Raw genomic sequence first — 21,494 nt, 5'->3', positions numbered from 1 at the left:
CACGTCATCTACGGGAAAAACCTCTGCCTCAGCTCAAAGACTCTGTGGTGAATATGACAACTCATGTAAACACTCTGAATCTCTCCACAAATGCAGTAAGTAAATGAATGTAAATTTAAATTCACATGTTCTTAGTGAAGTCGTTTCTTTGGGAAACTCATTTGGCAGGGACTAATCTGACTCACTTTTTAAAATTTATTTATTTATTCATTTATTTATTTTAAACATCTTTATTGGAGTATAATTGCTTTACAATGGTGTGTTAGTTTCTGCTTTATAACAAAGTGAATCAGTTATACATATACATATGTTCCCATATCTCTTCCCTCTTGCATCTCCCCCCCTCCCACCCTCCCCATCCCACCCCTCCAGGTGGTCACAAAGCACTGAGCTGATCTCCCTGTGCTATGCGGCTGCTTCCCACTAGCTATCTATTTTACGTTTGGTAGTGTATATATGTCCATGTCACTCTCTCACTTTGTCCCAGCTTACCCTTCCCCCTCCCCATATCCTCAAGTCCATTCTCTAGTAGGTCTGTGTCTTTATTCCCATCTTGCCACTAGGTTCTTCATGACTCACTTTTCTATGCTGAAATTGGTTTCCAAAGATGGAAGTGATTACCTGAACTACATACTCAAAGTTTTGGACTTGAAGATTGAATTCTTAAGAATATGTTTTCTGATTTCCAACATTATAATAGTGAAAAATATTGTTTATTTTGCCTTTCTCAATTAATATTACTAATGTGAATAAAGAACTACAAATTGACCTGCGCTATAGTGTGGTACTAAATTCTAATTAGACAAATATGGAATATCAGATGTAGTAGACACTTACTGCTTTTGGTCAGTCATTCATCTACTTTCTTATTGCTAACATTATCGAAATTTCCATTTAGGTATCTACTTCTTCCCTATCAGTATGCGTGGACATTGACATATTGGTGTAGAAGAAAAAGTTTCGGTTTTCTATTTCCGAATCAAGAAGATAATCAGTTTCAAAAGGAAAATTTGATAAATTAAGTGTTTATATTTTTAGATTTCAAATTTAAAATATAGCTTCTATTTTTTACACGTTTGTACTATGTTAGCATGCTTGTACAATTATTCAGTTAATAATAAAGCTTGATTACATATCTGGCAGGTTTTTTTTTTTACATCTTTATTGGGGTATAATTGCTTTACAATGGTGTGTTAGTTTCTGCTGTATAACAAAGTGAATCAGCTATATGTATACATACATCCCCATATCTCCTCCCTCTTGCATCTCCCTCCCACCCTACCTATCCCACTCCTCTAGGTGGGCACAAAGCACTGAGCTGATCTCCCTGGGCTATGCGGCTGTTTCCCACTAGCTATCTATTTTACATTAGGTAGTCTATATATGTCCATGCCAATCTCTCACCATCCCAGCTTACCCTTCCCCTCCCCAAGTCCTCGAGTCCATTCTCTACGTCTGCGTCTTTATTACTGTCCCGCCCCTAGGTTCTTCAAAACCATGTTTGTTTGTTTCTTTTAGATTCCATATATATGTGTTAGCATATGGTATTTGTTTTTCTCTTTCTGACTTACTTCACTCTGTATAACAAACTCTAGGTCTATCCACCTCAATACAAATAACTCAATTTTGTTTCTTTTTATGGCTGAGTAATATTCCATTGTATATATGTACCACATCTTCTTTATCCATTTATCTGTCAATGGACAGTTAGGTTGCTTCCATGTCCTGGCTATTGTAAATAGTGCTGCAGTGAACATTTTGGTACATGACTCTTTTTGAATTACAGTTTTCTCAGGGTATATGCCCAGTAGTGGGATTGCTGGGTCATATGGTAATTCTATTTTTAGTTTTTTAAGGAACCTCATACTGTTCTCCATAGTGGCTGTATTAATTTACATTCCCACCAACAGTGCAAGAGGGTTCCCTTTTCTCCACACCCTCTCCAACATTTATTGTTTGTAGGTTTTTGATGATGGCCATTCTGACTGGTGTGAGGTGATACCTCACTGTAGTTTTGATTTGCATTTCTCTAATGATTAGTGATGTTGAGCATCCTTTCATGTGTTTGTTGGCAATCTGTATATCTTCTTTGGAGAAATGTCTGTTTAGGTCTTCTGCCCATTTTTGGATTGGATTGTTTTTTTGATATTGAGGGACATGAGGGGCTTATATATTTTGGAGATTAATACTTTGTCAGTTGCTTCGTTTGCAAATATTTTCTCCCATTCTGAGGGCTGTCTTTTTGTCTTGTTTATGGTTTCCTTTGCTGTGCAAAAGCTTTTAAGTTTCATTAGGTCCCATTTGTTTATTTTTGTTTTTATTTCCATTTCTCTGGAAGGTGGGTGAAAAAGGATCTTGCTGTGATTTATGTCATGGAGTGTTCTTCCTGTGTTTTCCTCTAAGAGTTTTATAGTGTCTAGCCTTACATTTAGGTCTTTAATCCATTTTGAGTTTATTTTTGTGTATGGTGTTAGGAAGTATTCTAATTTCATTCTTTTACATGTAGCTGTCCAGTTTTCCCAGCACCACTTATTGAAGAGGCTGTCTTTTCTCCATTATATATTCTTGTCTCTTTATCGAAGATAAGGTGACCATATATTCATGGGTTTATCTCTGGGCTTTCTATCCTGTTCCATTGATCTATGTTTCTGTTTTTGCACCAGTGCCATATTGTCTTGATTACTGTAGCTTTGTAGTATAGTCTGAAGTCAGGGAGCCTGATTCCTCCAGCTCCGTTTTTCTTTCTCAAGATTGCTTTGGCTATTCGGGGTCTTTTGTGGTTACATAGAAATTGTGAAATTTTTTGTTCTAGTTCTGTGAAAAATGCCATTGGTAGTTTGATAGGGATTGCATTGAGTCGGTCGATTGCTTTGTGTAGTATAGTCATTCTTTTAAAAAAATTTTTATTGGAATACAGTTGAGTTACAATGTTGTGTTAGTTTCTGCTGTACAGCAAAGTGAGTAAGTTATACATATACATATATCCAATCTCTTTTAGATTCTTTTCCCATATGGGTCATTACAGAGTATTGAGAAGAGTTCCCTGTGCTATACAGTACTCCCATATTATTTATTTTATCTATAGTAGTGTGTATTTGTCAATCCCAGTCTTCCAATTTATCCCTCCCTCACGCTTGCCCCCTGGTAGCCATGTTTGTTTTCTACATCTGTAACTCTATTTCTGTTTTGTAAATAAGTTTATTGGTACCATTTTTTTTAGATTCCACATATAAGTGATGTCATATGATATTTGTCTTTCTCTGTCTGACTTACTTCACTCAGTATGAGAATCTCGAGATCCATCCATGTTGCTGCAAATGGCATTATTTTGTTCTTTTTCCCCACAGGGGCTGCACCAGTTTACATTCCCACCAACAGCATAAGAGGTTCCCTTTTCTACACACCCTCTGCAGCATTTATTATTTGTAGACTTTTTGATGATAGCCATTCTGACTGATGATACCTCATTGTGGTGATTTGCATTTCTCTAATGATTTGCGATGTTGAGCATATTTTCATGTGCCTTTTGGCCATCTGTATGTCTTGGAGAAATGTCTGTTTAAGTTTTCTGCCCACTTTTTGATTTAGTTGTTTGGTTTTTTGATATTGAGTTGTATGAGCTCTTTTTATATTTTGGACATTTAACCCCTTGTTGGTTACATCATTGGCAAATATTTTCTCACATTCTGTAGGTTGTTTTTTTGTTTTGTTGATGGTTTCCCTTACTGTGCAAAAGCTTTTAAGTTTGATTTGGTCTCATTTGTTTATTTTTGCTTTTCTTTTGCCTTGGGAGACAGAATTAAGAAAATATTGCTATTATTTATGTCTGAAAATGTTTTGCCTATGTTCTGTTCTAGGAGTTTTACAGTGTCATATATTATATTTAGGTCTTTAAACCATTCTGCACTTATTTTTATATATGGTGTGAGCTTACTTTTATATATGGTGTTCTGATTTTTTCAGTTTACATGTAGGTGTCCAGCTTTCCGATCACCACTTGCTGAGGAGACTGTCTTGTCTCCATTGTGTATTTTTGCTTCTTTTGTTGAGGGTTAATTGACCGTAGGTGTGTAGGTTTATTTCTGGGCTCTCTATTGTTCCATTGATCTATATGTCTGTTTTTGTATCAATACCATGCTGTTTTGATTACTGTAGCTTTGTAATATTGTTTGCAGTCTGGGAGGTTTATGCCTCCAGCTTTGTCCTTTTTCCTTTGTATTGCTTTGACAATTCTGGGTCTTTTGTGGTTCATTATAAATTTTAGGATTATATGTTCTGGTTTTGTGAAAAATACCATGGATATTTTGATAGGGATCACATTAAATCTGTAGATTGCTTTGGGTAGTATGGCCATATTAACAACATAAATTCTTCCAATCCTAGAGCATGGGATATATTTCCGTTTCTTTGAATCATCTTCAGTTTCCATTATCAGTGTGTTATCGTTTTCAGCATACAGGTCCTTCACCTCCTTGTTTAATTTTATTTGTAGGTATTTTATTTTTTTTTGACGCAATTTTAAACAGAATTTTTTGAAACTTTCTTTTTCTGATATTTCATTGTTTGCGTGAAGAAATACAACCAATTTCTGTATGTTAATCTTGTATCCTGCTACATTGTGGAATTCATTTATTGGTTCTAATAGTTTTTGTGTGGAATCTTTAGGGTTCTCTATACAGAATATCATGTTATCTGCAAATAGTCACAGTTTAACGTCTTCCCTTCCAATCTGGATACCTTTTATTTCTTTTTCTTGTCTGATTGCTGTGGCTAGGACTTCCAATACTATGTTAAATAGAAGTGATGAGAATGGGCATCTTTGTCTTGTTCCTGAATTTAGCAGGAAGCCTTTCAGCTTTTCACCATTAAGTATTATGTTGGCTGTTGGTTTGCCGTAAATGGCTTTTATTATGTTGAGATGTTTTCCCTTTATACCCACTTTGATGGGTGAGAGTTTTCATCATGAATGGATGTTGAATTTTATCAAATGCTTTTTCTGCATCTATTGAGTTGATCATATGGGTTTTTTTAATTTTTCTAACTATATTTATTTTGCTTTTAGTATGTTAGGTACTGTTCTGGGTACTGAGGGTACAGAGGTAAGACAAAGTCCCTGCCCTGAAGACTCCCACCTGTAAATGCTAAGACATACTAAAATTTACAGTAATTAAAGCAGTGGGGTGTTGGTACAAGAATAGATGTAGCAATGATACAGATTAGAAAAAACCCTGGCTTGTTACAAGTGAGTATACATTAAAGATAGTACTAGGAATGGCTTCTGGACTAGTTTGTATAATTTAGAGCCTATTTCAGGACTCACTAGCCCACTCACATGAATCACTTTTGAGGATTCTTTACACTAGGTCTTAAAGTGGCTGAAAGATAGATGTGGCACCAAATTCATAACATGGAATCTCTGAAATTCCTAATTTCTGGCTGGTGAAGAATGGGATCTTGACAAGTCTCCAGTCTTGGTTGACTTGCAGTAATGAGGAAAATTGATAGGTAACATGAAAAACAGTTTAGCTTCCCTGGTCAATCAAAGAAAATGCCAGTTAAACATAACTATTAAACACCATTTTCAAAGCATCAAATTGAATGCATCATGGATGACGTGACGTGGGCTCTTGTACATGGTATGAATAAAATGGTAAAAACCACCTAGGAAGCAATTTGAAAGAAAGCACGAAAAGCTTTAGAAATATTCGAATACTTTGATCTAGTAATTCTGCTTCCAGCAACTCATTCTAAGGAAATCATCAGAAATACACTTGGAGATTTCTGTGCACACACATTCTACCACTGTATCATTAGGCTGCATGTGACAGAAACCTGACAGAGGCTTAACTAAGAGGGTGTTTATCCTCATGTATCAGTAAGTCCAAGGCTAGTACAGCAGCTCCTCCAGGCATGCCATCATGATCCAAGCTCCTCGAGTCTTTCCACTGTACCACCCAGAACAAGTGGCTGTCTTCTTCATGCCCCAGAATGGCTCTGGTACTTCTTGGTTTCATGTTTGTGCTCCAGGCAGGATGGAGAGAGGACAAAGGTTCACGCTTTCCAAATCTGTCCTTTTGTATCAAAAACCCTAGTAAGCAGACTTCCACTTGTATCTTTTTTTTTTAACCATGTAATCAATAATAGTCACCATGTGATTCAGTAGATCCTAACTTGTATCATGGTCACCTGTATTAGATCCTTACTTGTTCAAGATCCACTTATATCTCTTAACTTACCAGAGCTGTCACATGGCTACCCTTAGCAGGACCTGGGGAAGTATTAGTAACTAGGCACATGATCATCTCCCTCATCCAAAGTGAGGTTCTGCTGAAGAGGAAGACAAAACACAAGATCTGTTTAATTACAAAATCCTCTGTAGCTATTAATGTCAGGATTTTGAATTTTACTGACCTAGAAAAATGCTCGTGATACAATGTCAAGTGAGAAGCAGGACTGAGAACATACAGAATACAATCACAATTTTGTTTAGAAAAATATAATTTACATACACAAACATCCCACACACAGGAAATAACAAAATGTTAGTGGTAGTTAATGTCTAGAGTGTTAGCAGTTCAGGTCAAAACGGTATTGATGGATAGATATGTTTTATCTTACTGAATGTTTTCTGTATTTTCTAAATTTTCTCCAATGAACTTGTATTCTTTTTATGTTTTATTTTTATTTTTTGGACACACCGTGCAGCATATGGAATCTTAGCTCCCCAACCAGGGATCGAACCTGTGCCCCCTGCAGTGGAAGCATGGAGTCTTAACCACTGGACAACCAGGGAAGTCCCTGAACTTGTATTATAATAGGAAAAATAGATGTTATTTTAAAAAATACCCAGTATGTTCTTAAAGAAGACGAAGTCCAAAATATTTATTTACACTTATTCATTTTCATCTTCATTGTCAAGAGAAGGGAGGCTACTATTTTTGATTTGCTTTCGTGAGTTTTTTTTAACTGAACCCTGCTTATTTATTTCATCTTCTTCATTTGTCTTCTTCTTTTTTGAGCTTGCTGTTAAACTGGAATATTTTTCATCTGAGGAATGCTTGACTGGTTTTCGATACATAATTCTTCCATCAGCTGATTCTTCATCTGCTTTGGCAGCCTTTATTTCTGTTTTAATTTTCATGACTTCTTCAACTGATAGGTCTCCCCTTTTAAAAACCACCACCTGGGGCTGTTCATCTTCTTTGTCACTGTGATCACCATCTTCACCTGGGAGCTGAAGCTGGATTCTCTTGGTTTCTACTGTGGGCCCTTCCTTGTAGCCGATCCGTTCCTTGAAGTGGGCCAGGAGCGCCGGCTCGGCTGGCCGCACGTACGACACCTGGTTCCGCTTGCTCATAGCCGCGCTAGGGAAAAACAGGATCCCCCCGCCGCCTGGAGACTGTACAGAGCGATCATATGGTTTTTGTATTTTCTTTTGTTAGTGTGGTGTATCATATTGATTGATTGGCATATGTTGAACCATCCTTGCAACCCTGGAATGAATCCAGCTTGATCATGGTGTATGATCCTTTTTATGTATTGTTGGATTCAGTTTGCTAATATTTTGTTGAGAATATTTGCATCTATATTTATCAAAGACATTGGCATATAATTTTCTTTTTTTGTAGTGCCTTTGTTTGGTTTTGGCAACAGGGTGATGGTGGCTTCATAGAATGAATTTGGGAGTGTTCCCTCCTCTTCAGTCTTTTGGAATATTTTCAGAAGGATTGGTGTAAGTTCTTCGTATGTTTGGTAGAATTCCCCAGTGAAGCCATCTGGTCCTGGACTTTTGTTTGCAAGGAGTTTTTTTTTTAATTATACATTCTATTTCACTTCTAGTTATCTGATTTTTCTTGACTCAATTTTGATAGGCTGTATGTTTTTAGAAACTTGTTCATTTCTTCTTGGTTGTCCAGTTTGTTGGCATATAACTGTTCATAGTATTCTCTTATGATTTTTTTATATTTCCACAGCATTGGTTATTTCTCCACTTTCATTTCTTATTTTGTTTATTTGGATTCTCTCTCTTTTGCTGTTCATGAGCCTGGCTAGAGGTTTCTTGATTTTGGTTATCTTTGAAAAAATAGCTCATGGTTTTATTGATCTTTACTGTTGTTTTTTATCTCTATTTTATTTATTTCCTCTCTGATATTTATTATTTCCATCCTTCTGCTAGCTTTGTGTTTTGTTTGTTCTTCTTTTTCTAGTTATTTTAGGTGGTAGATGATATTTTTAGGTGATATGTTGTTTGAGATTTTCTTTTTTCTTGAGGAAGGCATGCATCAATATGAACTTCCCTCTTAGCACTGCTTTTGCTGCATCTCATTAATTTTGTAAGGTTATATTTTCATTATCATTTGTCTCGAAGCATTTTCTGATTTCTGCTTTGATTTCATCATTGACCCACTGTTTTTTCTGTAGCATATTGTTTAGTCTCCATGTGATCATTTTTCCCCCCATGTTTCTTTCTGTGGTTGATTTCTATTTTCATACCATTGTGGTCAGAAAAGATGCTTGAAATAATTTCTATCCTCTTAAATTTGTTGAGCCTTGTTTTGTGTCCAAGTATGTGGTCTATCCTAGACAATGTTCCATGCACGCTTGAAAAGAATGTGTATTCTGGTTTTTTTGGATATAGTGTCCTATAGATATCAATTAAATCCAACTGTTCTGTTGCATCATTTAGGACGTCTGTTTCCTTATTGATTTTCTGTCTGGAAGATCTGTCCATTGATGTCAGGGAGTACCAAAGTCTACTATAAAATTGTATTCCTGTCAGTTTCTCCCTTTATGCCTGTTAGTATTTGTTTTATATATTTAGGACCTCCTATGTTGGGAGCATATATGTTAAAGAATGTGATATCCTCTTCTTTTATTGATCCCTTTATCATTACATAGTGTCCTTCTTTGTCTTTCTTTATGGACTTTGTTGATCTTTTTTGTTTTCTAATCCATTCAGTCATTCTGTATCTTTCAATTGAAGAATTTCATTCATTTACATTTAAAGTAATTATTGATTGGTAAGGACTTCCTGTTGCCATTTTGTTAATTGTCTTCTGACTGTTCTGTAGATCCTTTGTTCCTTTCTTCGTCTCTTGGCAACCATATATGTCCAAATATAAAAGTATGGGCAGGGGCTTCCCTGGTGGTGCAGTGGTTAAGAATCCGCCTGCCAGTGCAGGAGACACGGGTTCAATCCCTGTTCCGGGAAGATCCCACATGCCACGGAGCAACTAATAAGCCCATGTGCCACAACTACTGAGCCTGAGCTCTAGAGCCCACGAGCCACAACTACTGAGCCCCACACGCCACAACTACTAAAGCCTGCACACTCTAGAGCCCGCGTGCCACAACTACTGAGCCTCATGCTGCAACTACTGAAGCCTGCTCGCCTAGAACCTGTGCTACACAACAAGAGAAGCCACCACAGCAAGAAGCCCGCACACTGCAACCAAGAGTAGCCCCCGCTTGCTGCAACTAGAAAAAGCCTGTGCGCAGCAACAAAGACCCAACTCAGCCAAAAAATAAATAACTAAAAATTTAAAAAACTTTTAATTAAAAAAATAATAGAAATAAAAGAATAAAAGTATAGGCAAAGGAAAGATAATGGCATATTCCTGGTGGCAGTTCATATAATTTATTAGATCCTAATTGTAAGCATTTATTTTCTCCATTTCTTTAGCATGTGTAGAGAGCTCTCATAGAAGGAAGAGGAATCAATTAAAAGTGATTTATTAAAAAAATAGTGATTTATAGTAACTTGAATTAATGAAGACAATGTGGAAGTTAAATCACTTTCCTTTGAATCACATCTATCACCATTGTTATTGTTGTGACCCTGAATGTTATTTTCAAAAGAAGTCAGTGGAATACAGTGGGGAAAAACTCTGCAGTCAAACGGACCTGGGTTCAAATTCTGAATGCAACTTTTGGTTATGTAACCTTGAGTCCATTTTATGTGTTTTTCTCCTTTCTGAGCTTCAGCTGCAAAATGAGTATGATGCAACACACTTTATGGTGTTTTATAAAAGTTAAATAAGATAATGTGTATAAGTTGCTTAGCACAGTACCTGGCACAGAACATATACTCAATTAATATTTGTAACCTTTCGTTACTGACTCTCCTTATGCTGGAATGAAAAAGTTTCCTGAAAGCAGATAAAACATTGTCTTGTTTGTAATAACAGTGTCATGCCAGTAAATATTCCACATCTGTAATGTTAGAAGAAAATTTGGGCTTTGCATGGCCAGAATGGTTTTATTAATTTATTATTATTTTTCTCTAGAATCAGCGATAGAAAAGGCCGTTTCAAACTTGAGACTTTGTTTTCCTTTCATATAGATTTCTGTATAGTAAATCTGTATTAAATGATTTTGTATCTATCAATATATCCATATAGTTGTTTTCTGATATTAGGGTAGGGATATTTTTCCTCTTTTTTTGGTAAGTGGTGAAAGAGAATACTAGGAGAAAATGGATGGTAAGCATCTAAAACTTAAACAGAACTTTATGCAAAGCCTTCTGATTCAAGATAGTTGACTAAGCATTGAACTGGCAAAAACTGAAGTTTCATTATATCAGGGGTTGCTGGTGGGAATTTGAATTTTTATATGCACCCATTGGTGTTTCCAGGTTGCCAGCTTCTCCAGCACCTACCCTTTTGGAGGACAAAGTAACAGCATCAAAATATAAAGTGCTCATACTCAGCAGTTTTACTCATTCGTATTTTTATGTGTTAGTTCATATGTTTACAAGGATATTTTCTGGAGCATTGTAATAAGAAAACGTTGAGACATACAGATGGCCAAGAAGCATATGAAAAGCTGCTCAACATCACTAATTATTAGAAATGCAAATCAAAACTATGAGGTACCACCTCACACCAGTTAGAATTGGCGTCATCAGAAAATCTACAAACAGCAAATGCTGGAGAGTGTGTGGAGAAAAGGGAACCCTCTTGCACTGTTGGTGGGAATGTAAATTGATACAGCCACTATGGAGAACAGTATGGAGGTTCCTTAAAGAACTAAAAATAGAATTACCATATGATCCAGCGATCCCACTACTGGACATATACCCAGAGAAACGCATAATTCAAAGAGACACATGCACCCTAATGTTCATTGCAGCACTATTTACAATAGCCAGGTCATGGAAGCAACCTAAATGCCCATCGACAGATGAATGGATAAAGAAGATGTGGCACATATACAATGGAATGTTACTCAGCCACAAAAAGGAACGAAATTAGGTCATTTGTAGACACATGGATGCATCTAGAGACTGTCATACAGAGTGAAGTAAGTCAGAGAGAAAAACAAATATCATATATTAACACATATATGTGGAACCTGGAAAATGGTACAAATGAACCGGTTTGCAGAGCAGAAATTGAGACACAGATGTAGAGAACAAAAGTATGGTCACCAAGGGGGGAAAGCGGCAGGGGGTGGGGGTTGTGGTGTGTTGAATTGGGAGATTAGGATTGACATGTATACACTGATATTTATAAAATGGATGACTAATAAGAAAATAAACATTAAAAAAAAGAAAACATTGAAAGTATTCTGAATATCATCAATAGAGGAATAGATAAAAAGAGTAAAGTATCTCTATACTATAAAATACTATGTGGCAGCTAAAAAGAATGAGGTAAATCTATATATAATCTCTATGACATTGTTGAGAGGAAAAGAAGCAAAGTATACATAATATATCATTTATGTATTTTAAAACTATGTTTCTGTAGGTATAGATGTGCATATAAATGCATCAAGAGGAGTGGTTACCTCTGAGAAGGTGACTAGGATAGGGTAGAAGTGCAGGGAAATTTCAGCTTTATTTTTATTATTTTCATTTAAAAAAATTTTTATTGGGGTATAATTGATTTACAGTGTTGTGTTAGTTTCAGGTATACAGCAAAGTGATTCTGTTATACAAATACATACATCCACTATTTTTAGATTCTTTTCCCATATAGGCCATTACAGAATATGGAGTAGAGTTCCCTGTGCTATACAGTAGGTCCTTATTAGTTATCTATTTTATATATAGTAGTGTGTATGTGTCAATCCCAATCTTCCAATTTATCCTCCCCCCACCCTTATCCCCTGGTAACCATAAGTTTATTTTTACATGTGTGACTCTTTCGGTTTTGTAGATAAGTTCATTTGTACCCTTTTTAAAGATTCCACATATAAGTGATATCATATGATATTTGTCTTTCTCTGTCTGACTTACTTCACTCAGTATGACAATCTCTGGGTCCACCCATGTCACTGCAAATGGCATTATTTCGTTCTTTTTTATGGCTGAGTAATGTTCCATTGTATATATGTACCACATTTTCTTTATCCATTCATCTGTTGATGGACTCTTAGGTTGCTTCCATGTCCTGCCTATTGTGAATAGTGCTGTGATGAACACTGGGGTGCATGTATCTTTTTGAATTATGGTTTTCTCCGGGTATATGCCCAGGAGTGGGATTGCTGGATCATATGGTAGCTCTATTTTCCATTTTTTAAGGATCCTCCATACTGTTCTCCATAGTGGCTGTACCAGTTTACATTCCCACCAACAGTGTAGGAGGGTTCCCTTTTAGGCACATCCTCTCCAGCATTTATTACTTGTAGACTTTTTGATGATGGCCATTTTGACTGGTGTGAGGTGATACCTCATTGTAGTTTTGATTTTCATTTCTCTAATAATTAGTGATGTTGAGCATCTTTTCATGTGGTTTTTAGCCATCTGTATGTTTTCTTTGGAGAAATGTCTATTTAGATCTTCCGCCCATTTTTTGATTGGGTAGTTTGTTTTTCTGATAATGAGCTGTGTGAGCTGTTTGTATATTTTGGAGATTAATCCTTGTCTTCACATATTTTCTCCCCTTCTGAGGGTTGTCTTTTCGTTTTTTTTATGGTTTCCTTTGCTGTGCAAAAGCTTTTAAGTTTAATAAGATCACATTTGTTTGTTTTTATTTTCATTACTCTAGGAGGTGGATCAAAAAAGATCTTGCTACTATTTATGTCAAAGAGTCTTGTGCCTATGTTTTCCTCTAAGAGTTTTATAGTATCCAGCCTTACATTTAGGTCTTTAATCCATTTTGGGTTTATTTTTGTGTACGGTGTTAGCAAGTGTTCTAATTTCATTCTTTGACATATAGCTGTCCAGTTTTCCCAGCACCACTTATTGGAGAGACTGTCTTTTCTCCATTGTATATTCTTACCTCCTTTGTCATAGATTTGGTGACCATAAGTGCATGGATTTATCTCTGGACTTTTATCCTATTCCATTGATCTATATTTCTGTTTTTGTGCCAGTACCATACTGTCTTGATTACTGTAGCTTTGAAGTATAGTCTGAAGTCAGGGAGCCTGATTCCTCCAGCTCCGTTTTCCTTTCTCAAGATTGCTTTGTCTCTTTGGGGTCTTTTGTGTTTCCAACAGATTGTGAAATTTTTTGTTCTAGTTCTGTGAAAAATGCCATTGGTAGTTTGATAGGGATTGCATTGAATCTGTAGATTGCTTTGGGTAGTATAGTCATTTTGACAATATTGATTCTTCAATTCAGGAACATGGTATATCTCTCCATCTGTGTCACCTTGATTTCTTTCATCAGTATCTTATAATTTTCTGAGTACAGGTCTTTTGTCTCTTTAAGTAGGTTTATTCATAGGTATTTTATTCTTTTTGTTGCAGTGGTAAATGGGATTGTTTCCTTAATCTCTCTTTCTGATCTTTCACTGTTAGTGTATAGGAATGCAAGAGATTTCTGTGTATGAGTTTTCTATTGTGAAACTTTACCAGATTCATTGATGAACTCTAGTAGTTTTCTAGTAGCATCTTTAGGATTTTTCTATGTATAGTATCATGTCATCTGCAAACACTGACAGTTTTACTTCTTCTTTTCCAATTTGGATTCCTTTTATTTCTTCTTCTTCTCTGATAACCATGGCTAGGACTTCCAAAACTTATGTTGAATAAAAGTGGCGAGAGTGGACCTCCTTGTCTTGTTACTGATCTTAGAGGAAATGCTTTCAGCTTTTTACCATTGAGTATTATGTTAGCTGTACGTTTGTCATATGTGGCCTTTATTATGTTGAGGTAGGTTCCCTCTAAGCCCACTTTCTGGACAACACTATGAGATTAGAAATCAGTTACAGGAAAAAAAAACTGTAAAAAACCACAAATCCATGGAGGCTAACAATATGTTACTATGTATTCAATGGATCACTGAAGAAAGAAATCAAAGAGAATATCAAAAAATACCTAGGGACAAACAACAATGAAAACACAGCAATCCAAAACCTATGGGACACTGCAAAAGCAGTTCTAAGAGAGAAGTTTATAGCAGTACAATCTTACTTCAAGAAACAAGAAAAATCTCATATAAACCACCTATCCTCACACCTAAAGCAACCAGAGAAAGAAGACAGAAAAAACCGAAAGTTAGTAGAAGGAAAGAAATCATAAAGATCACAGCAGAAATAAATGAAATAGAGATGAAGACAATAGCAGCAAAGATCAATGAAACTGAAAGCTGGTTTTTTGAGAAGATGAACAAAATTGATAAACCTTTAGCCAGACTCATCAAGAAAAAGAGGGAGAGGAATTAAATCAATTAAATTAGCAATGAAAAAGGAAATGTTATAACAGATACCACAGAAATACAAAGGATCATGAGAGATTACTACAAGCAACTATATGCCAATAAAATGGAAGAAGAAATGGAGAAATGCTTAGAAAGATACAACCTTCCAAGTTTGAGCCAGGAAGAAATAGAAAATATGAACAGACCAGTCACAAGTACTGAAATTGAAACTGTGATTAAAAGTCTTCCAACAAACAAAAGTCCAAGACCAGATGGCTTCACAGGCGAATTCTATGAGACATTTATAGAAGAGTTAACACCTACTCTTCTGAAACTCTTCCAAAAATTTGCAGAGGAAAGAACACTCCCAAGCTCATTTTATGAGGCCACCATCACCCTGATACCAAAATGAGACAAAGATAACCCCAAAAAAGAAAATTACAGGCCAGTATCACTGATGAACAGAGATGCTAAAATCCCCAACAAAATACTAGCAAACTGAATCCAACAACACATTAAAAGGATCATACACCCTGATCAAGTGGGATTTATCCCAGGGATGCAAGGATTCTTCAGTATATGCAAATCAATCAGTGTGATACACCACATTAACAAATTGAAGAATAAAAACCATATGATCATTTCAATAGATGCAGAAAAGGCTTTTGACAAAGCTCAACACCGATTTATGATATTTTCATTTTTTAATTAAAAATTTTTTGAAGTTTTAAATTGTGGTAAAATACACAAAGCATAAAACATACCATGTTAACTATTTTTAAGTGTACAGTTCATCAGTGTTAAGTATATTCACATTGTTAAGTTTGTTACAATTAACATTCATTGTGTTAAGTGCATTAACCAAACTCCAGAGATCTTTTCATCTTGCACATTTAAAACTTTGTACCCATTAAGCAGCAAGTCCCTATTCTCCCCTTTCCCAGTCCCTGGCATACACCATTCTACTTTCCGTCTCTATGAATTTGACTACTGTAAGTACCTCATATTAGTGAAATCATACACTATTGTTCCTTTTGTTACTATTGTATTTCATTTAGCATAGTGTCCTCAAGGTTCATCCGTGTTGTAGCATGTGTCAGAATTTCCTCCTTTTGAAAGGCTGAATAATATTCCACTGTGTGTATATACTGCATTTTGTTTATCCATTCATCCATCAATGGAGACTTGTATTACTTGCACCTTTTGGCTATTGTGAATAATACTGCTATGCAAGTGGGTGTAAAAATATTTCTTTGAGACCTTGCTTTCAGTTATTTTGGGTTTATACCCAGAAGTAGAATTAGTAGATCATATGGAAATTCTGTTTTTAATTTTTTAAAGGAATCACCATACTGTTTTCCATAGTGGCTGCACCATTTTACATTCCCAGCAACAGTGCACAGGTTTCCAGTATTCCCACATTCTTGCCAACACTTGTTATTTTTTGTTTTTGTGACAGTAGCCATCCTAATGGGTGTGAGGTGTATCTCATTGTCGCTGTGATTTGCATTTCCCTAATCATTAGTGATGTCAAGTATTTCATGTGATTTTTGCCACTTGTATATCTTCTTTGGAAAAATTTCTATTCAAGCCCTTTGCCCATTTTTAAGTCAGTTGATTTTTTGTTGTTGAGTTTTAGGTGTTCTTTATATATCTGGATATTAACTCTGTATCAGACGTATGATTTGCAAATATTTTCTCCCATTTCATAGGTGGCCTTTTCACTCTGTTGATTGTGTTCTTTGATACACAAAATTTAAAAATTTTGACATAGTCCAGTTTATTTTTACTTTTGTTACTTGTGCTTTTGGTGTCATATCAAAGAAATCATTGCCAAATCCAGTGTTGTAAAGATTTTTCCCTTATATTTTCTTCTAAAAGTTTTATATTTTAGCTCTTCCATTTAGGTCTTTGATCCGTTTTGAGTTCATTTTTGTATATGGTGTAAGGTAAAGGTCCAATTTCATTCTTTTGCTTATGGATATCCAGTTGTCCCTGCACCGTTTATCGGCAAGACAGTTTTTTTTCCTCCATGGAATGCTCTTGGCACCTTTGTCGAAAATGATTTGACCATATATGTGAGAATTTATTTCTAGACTCTATTCTATTCCATTGGTGTATTTGTGTCTTTATGCCAGTACCACATTATTTTGATTACTCTATCTTTGTAGTAAATTTTGAAGTCATGAAGTATGAGTCCTCCAGCTTTGTTCTTCTGTTTCAGGATTGTTTTGGCTCTTCTGGGTACCTTGATATTCTGTTTGATTTTTAGGATGGAGTTTTTCATTTCTGCAAAAAATGTCATTGGGATTTTCATAGGGATTGCATTACATCTGTAGATCACTTTGGGAGTATTGCCATCTTAACAATATTAAGTCTTCCAATCCATGAACTGTTTGCATTTAAAATAATCATTATCTACTGGTATATTATTTGTGTAATAAGCATAAATAAATTTTTAAAGGAATTGTTGGCAGAGGAAATTGGTAAATTTCTTTTTCTTCTTTCAGTTTTATTGAGATATAATTGACATTCAGCACTGTATAAGTTTAAGCTATACAGCATAGTGACTTGAGAAGGTGGTCAAAAGGTAGAAACTTCCAGTTATAAGATAAATAAATACTGGGGATGTAATGTACATGATGACTATAGTAAACAGTGCTGTATAGTATATTTGAAAGTTGCTAAGAAAGTATATCATAAAAGTTCTCATGAACAGGGACTGGTAAATTTGTAATGTCAGTTCATGTATCTTCACTTTATGGATCTCATGTTCCAATATTTATAAACTGACATCAGTTTTGGAGAAAAAAGAACCAATTAGATATTAGTAGAGAAATGATTATCTGACTCTATGTGTTCATAAAAAGAAAATGTTTGTGGCTTGATAAATTAAACAGAAATTGAATTAAAGCATTTATTGTTGACCAATAGGCTTATTTAGACATTTAATGATATTACCTAAGTTCAGATATAGTTTTATCTTGTCTGTTTTGCTCATACTCAAACAAACTTTCGCCTTGTTAATTAAAAAAAGTTATTTTATTCACACCACTTAAAATTGTGTCTCATTGAACAGAGACTCTGTTGGGTTTTATTTCCTGAAGATTATCTGTGAACATTTTAAGTCATCAGAAAATATTGGTAAAGCTCTACTGCTCCATCTTGACATGCTTTTACAAAGGAAGGAAGAATTGCTTGCCATGGAGAAGATTGAAGAAATCATTATAGGTCAGTAGGATTTCTTTTTTTTTTTTTTCAAACAGAGAAAGTTTAATATAAAGAATTATTAACTAGTAATGGGACATAACTACTAAGGGGTAAAAAGAACTCTAAAGAAGACAAGAATGACAAATATAGGGGCAGTCAGTAGCTCTAGGGTTGAGGCAGAGTACACAGGGATTGAACACATTCCCCCATCACTAAGGCTGAGGCTCAAGACTTCTTTGAAGAGGGTGTAACTGAGGGCCATTGGATGGTGGAGAAGTTCACTGAGGTATCACAGGCCAAGTGAGTGGAGTGACAATTCCACTGGGTCAGTAGGATTTGTGCAGGTGTTTTAGAAAGGTGTTAATACGCATGTAGTTCTAAGGTGGAGGTCAGAACAGTAGCAAAATCCTCAGGTCAACAGATTTTTTCCTTTCACTTCCTTTTTTTTCTCCTTAATACCCTTTGACTATAACAACTCACCTATCCAGATTCCACATATTTGGCAAGCTAGAATGAAAGCTACACAAAGATAACAAAACATCAACAAAAACAGACAAACCTCTGAGCTTAAACCTCATGTGTAATGGAAAATTGTGAGATTATAAGCCTAATTTCATGTTTCAGTTTGATCTCAAATTAGCTGTGTACCTTCAGGCAAGTCAGTAATATCTCTGGATCTTGGCTTTTTCCAACTATAAAATGAAGGTTGTGAAGTACATTTCTACTTTTTAACTTCTTTTTAGCAGCAGCAGTAGCATCCTTTTGTGATGCAATTGTATATGAACCCTGCCCCCAATAAAATAGACTAGAGTTGCTTTGGTTAAAGCAGAGATGTAGAGCCAGATCTCAGCATTCCATTAATCCCCCATCTCTCTGTAGAACCCTATACCCTGAAGAACACAGAGAGTACGATCCCTTTATTAGAAAATTCTTGCCCTGATCTGTCTTTCCTACTCTATACATATATAGAGATACAACTGGAATGATAGTCACTAATGTTAACACTGGAATTTATTCTGAGTGGTGGCAGTTTAGGTGATTTATTGCTTTCTTTGTTTTTTTACCAGATTGCTTGAATTTTTATAAGTATGTATCATGTTTTTATAAAAACAAAGTCATTGATTTTTTTAAAGGAAATCTTTTGACTAGATAATCTCTAAGAGTCTTTTGAACTCTAGAGTCTATGAACTGTATTTTACTGATGACACCCTTCCTCCATATCCTCACTAAGAATCCAGTTATTTTTAGACCCAGTGTTGTTAAGCTTGGTTATCTGGTTTTCCAACCCTCAGCATTTTAATGGTAGCATATTATAAAGGGAGAAAGGACCTACAGGGAAATATACAGATAACCCAATCACAAGGGAGGGAAAAACCTTATAAATTGTATAAAACAATTTCAAGTATTTAAAAAAGTATAATAATCTGTACTATAATAATTACTGAAGGCATCATTATGATATACTATCAGTACAATAAAACACAATAGTTGTTAGTGTTGATCTTGAATAGTCAAGCAAAAGTTAAATTGTGCTTCAGAAAACTAGAATGTATGTTTAGAAAAGCATAATTCAAAAAACATAATTTTTAGAAAAATTGAGAACTTTAAATGATTTAGACTTTTTAAAATAAAAAAGTATTTTATGTTTAATGAAAGTAAACTGCCAGGTAACTAGAAAACTTTGCTATCCAGAATAACTAATTTTCTAAGATTACAGTTAACCCAAGTTATATTGTGGTATCTAATTATACACTTACACTTTCAAAGTATGAAAATATTTTAAGTAGATGCTTTATGTGGCTTTTTACTCTCATGTGAGTATTTTTAACTAAGTCATGGAACAAACTATGTCTGCTGAGGGGTCAGACTCTCAGTTTTCTAATGAAGCCTTTCATGGAAATTGATAGTGCCAAAGGGGTGGAAGTGAAAGGGGTATAGAATTCTATTATAGCTTAAACTTTACCTTAGTGTGTGATAATGTATTTGAACCCTGTAAATGTCTAGACCAGAAACAATCAGACATGAGTTACAATTTAAAGTAATAGAGTTTATGTGTAAACGTGGTCTTAAAGTATTTTACAAAGGCTTTAAGGTATAATTGGCCTTTCTTGGGAACTTGATCTGATCTAGTTAGTACATAATAGTATAAACACTTCTTATTAATGATTTCTAGCATTGCTGTCTGTTCATTGATAATAACATTAAGGCACCAGATGATGATCAAATTTGGAACTTAGAAAATATGTTAAAAAGCAACTAGGCTGGAAAACTATTACAGATTGATGGGCGAATTACAGTGATTCTAGCAAACTCTGATTGTATTACATAATCAATTTTGCTAGTAAATCTAAAATTGATGATGAAAACCTGTCTGAATGTGATTGTGTTTGTAGCCATTACTTAAAGATTATAGGTTCTGAAGAGCACAGTTAGTGCTCTTTATTTAATGTAATAGATCTTGATTCTTGTTTTTGGAACTTGTTTTTTTTTTTTTTTCAGGTCACCAAACAGGAAGACAACTGAGAAGAGACTTAGTAGGCTGTTTACACAACATTCTATGGAAAAAAGCTGCCCAAAGTTTTCAGGTTTGGGAATAATCTATTTTCATTCTTTATATTCTTTCTTCACCCCAACAAATAAAACAGTGTATTCACTATAAAAATCATAGAGCATCAAGTACTTTAATAATCTCTTTCTGCTTAGGTACTGTCTATTTATTAAATATTTATAATGTAGAATTTTAATGGGCATTGGGCAATAATTTATTTAAAAATACTAAGATGTGGACTTCCCTGGTGGCGCAGTGGTTAAGAATCCGCCTGCCAATGCAGGGGACACGGGTTTGAGCCCTGGTCCAGGAAGATCCCACATGCTGTGGAAGCAACTAAGCCCACGTGCCTCAACTACTGAGCCTGCACTCTAGAGCCCATGAGCCACAACTACTGAGCCCGCGTGCCTAGAGCCTGTGCTCTGCAACAAGAGAAGCCACCACAATGAGAAGCCTGTGCACCACAATGAAGAGTAGCCCCCACTCGCCGCAACTAGAGAAAGCCCACATGCAGCAACAAAGACCCACCGCAGCCAAAAATAAATAAATTAAGTAATTTATTTATTTTTTTAAAAATAAAATAAAAATAAAAATACTAAGATGTGATTCATCCCCATTGGGAGTTTACAGTGTAGGGAAATGACATCACTGATATTAAGATATAGGAAAGTATAATTTATTTTAACATGAGGAGCAAGAAAGTCAGAGGGTTTTATTTCCTTTAAAAATTGAGGTATGGAGCACAGAGGACTTTCAGGGCAGTGAAAATACTTTGAATGATACTATAATGATGGACGCATGTTGTTATCCATTTGTCTAAACCCATAGAATGTACAACACCAAGAGTGAACCCTAATGTAAGTTCATCAGTTGTAACAAATACACCACTCTGGTAGAGGATGTTGATGATGGGGGAGACTATACATGTGTGGGGTCAGGAGGTATCTAGCAGATATCTGTACATTCCTCTCAATTTTGCTGTGATCCCAAAACTGCTCTTTAAAAAACCTTTTAAAAACATTGTGGTGTAATAAAAATGCAAAAAAACGTAGTAATATTTTTTCTTTTTACAAAACAGTCCAGGTTTACTGTAGAAAATTTGAAACCACAGGTAAGTTTTTTTAAAAAGAATAGTCATTCTTAATC

General features: G+C 35.3%; 2 protein-coding genes and 1 pseudogene across 3 annotated transcripts in view; 2 read left to right on the top strand and 1 right to left on the bottom strand.

Annotated features, from left to right (window-relative positions):
• The window catches only part of LOC309652343 (uncharacterized protein KIAA1143 homolog pseudogene), a 209,720-nt pseudogene extending 199,978 nt beyond the window's left edge, over positions 1-9,742 (bottom strand). Inside the window, exon 1 of the transcript XR_014268761.1 lies at positions 1,497-9,742. The product of XR_014268761.1 is annotated as an uncharacterized protein KIAA1143 homolog pseudogene (transcript). The remainder of the gene's footprint in view (positions 1-1,496) is intronic.
• The window catches only part of TEX11 (testis expressed 11), a 373,633-nt gene that overhangs the window by 206,556 nt on the left and 145,583 nt on the right, over positions 1-21,494 (top strand). The window contains exons 14-15 of the mRNA XM_082445679.1: positions 17,670-17,821; positions 20,300-20,385. Coding sequence (XP_082301805.1) covers positions 17,670-17,821; positions 20,300-20,385 — 238 coding nt within the window. The remainder of the gene's footprint in view (positions 1-17,669; positions 17,822-20,299; positions 20,386-21,494) is intronic.
• The window catches only part of LOC309652341 (tigger transposable element-derived protein 1-like), a 162,919-nt gene that overhangs the window by 96,488 nt on the left and 44,937 nt on the right, over positions 1-21,494 (top strand). The window lies entirely within an intron of this gene.

Source organism: Balaenoptera physalus, assembly GCF_965194825.1.
Source record: "Balaenoptera physalus genome assembly, chromosome: X".
Taxonomy (NCBI): Eukaryota; Metazoa; Chordata; class Mammalia; order Artiodactyla; family Balaenopteridae; genus Balaenoptera; species Balaenoptera physalus.
This window is presented reverse-complemented; position numbering and strand designations above follow the sequence as displayed.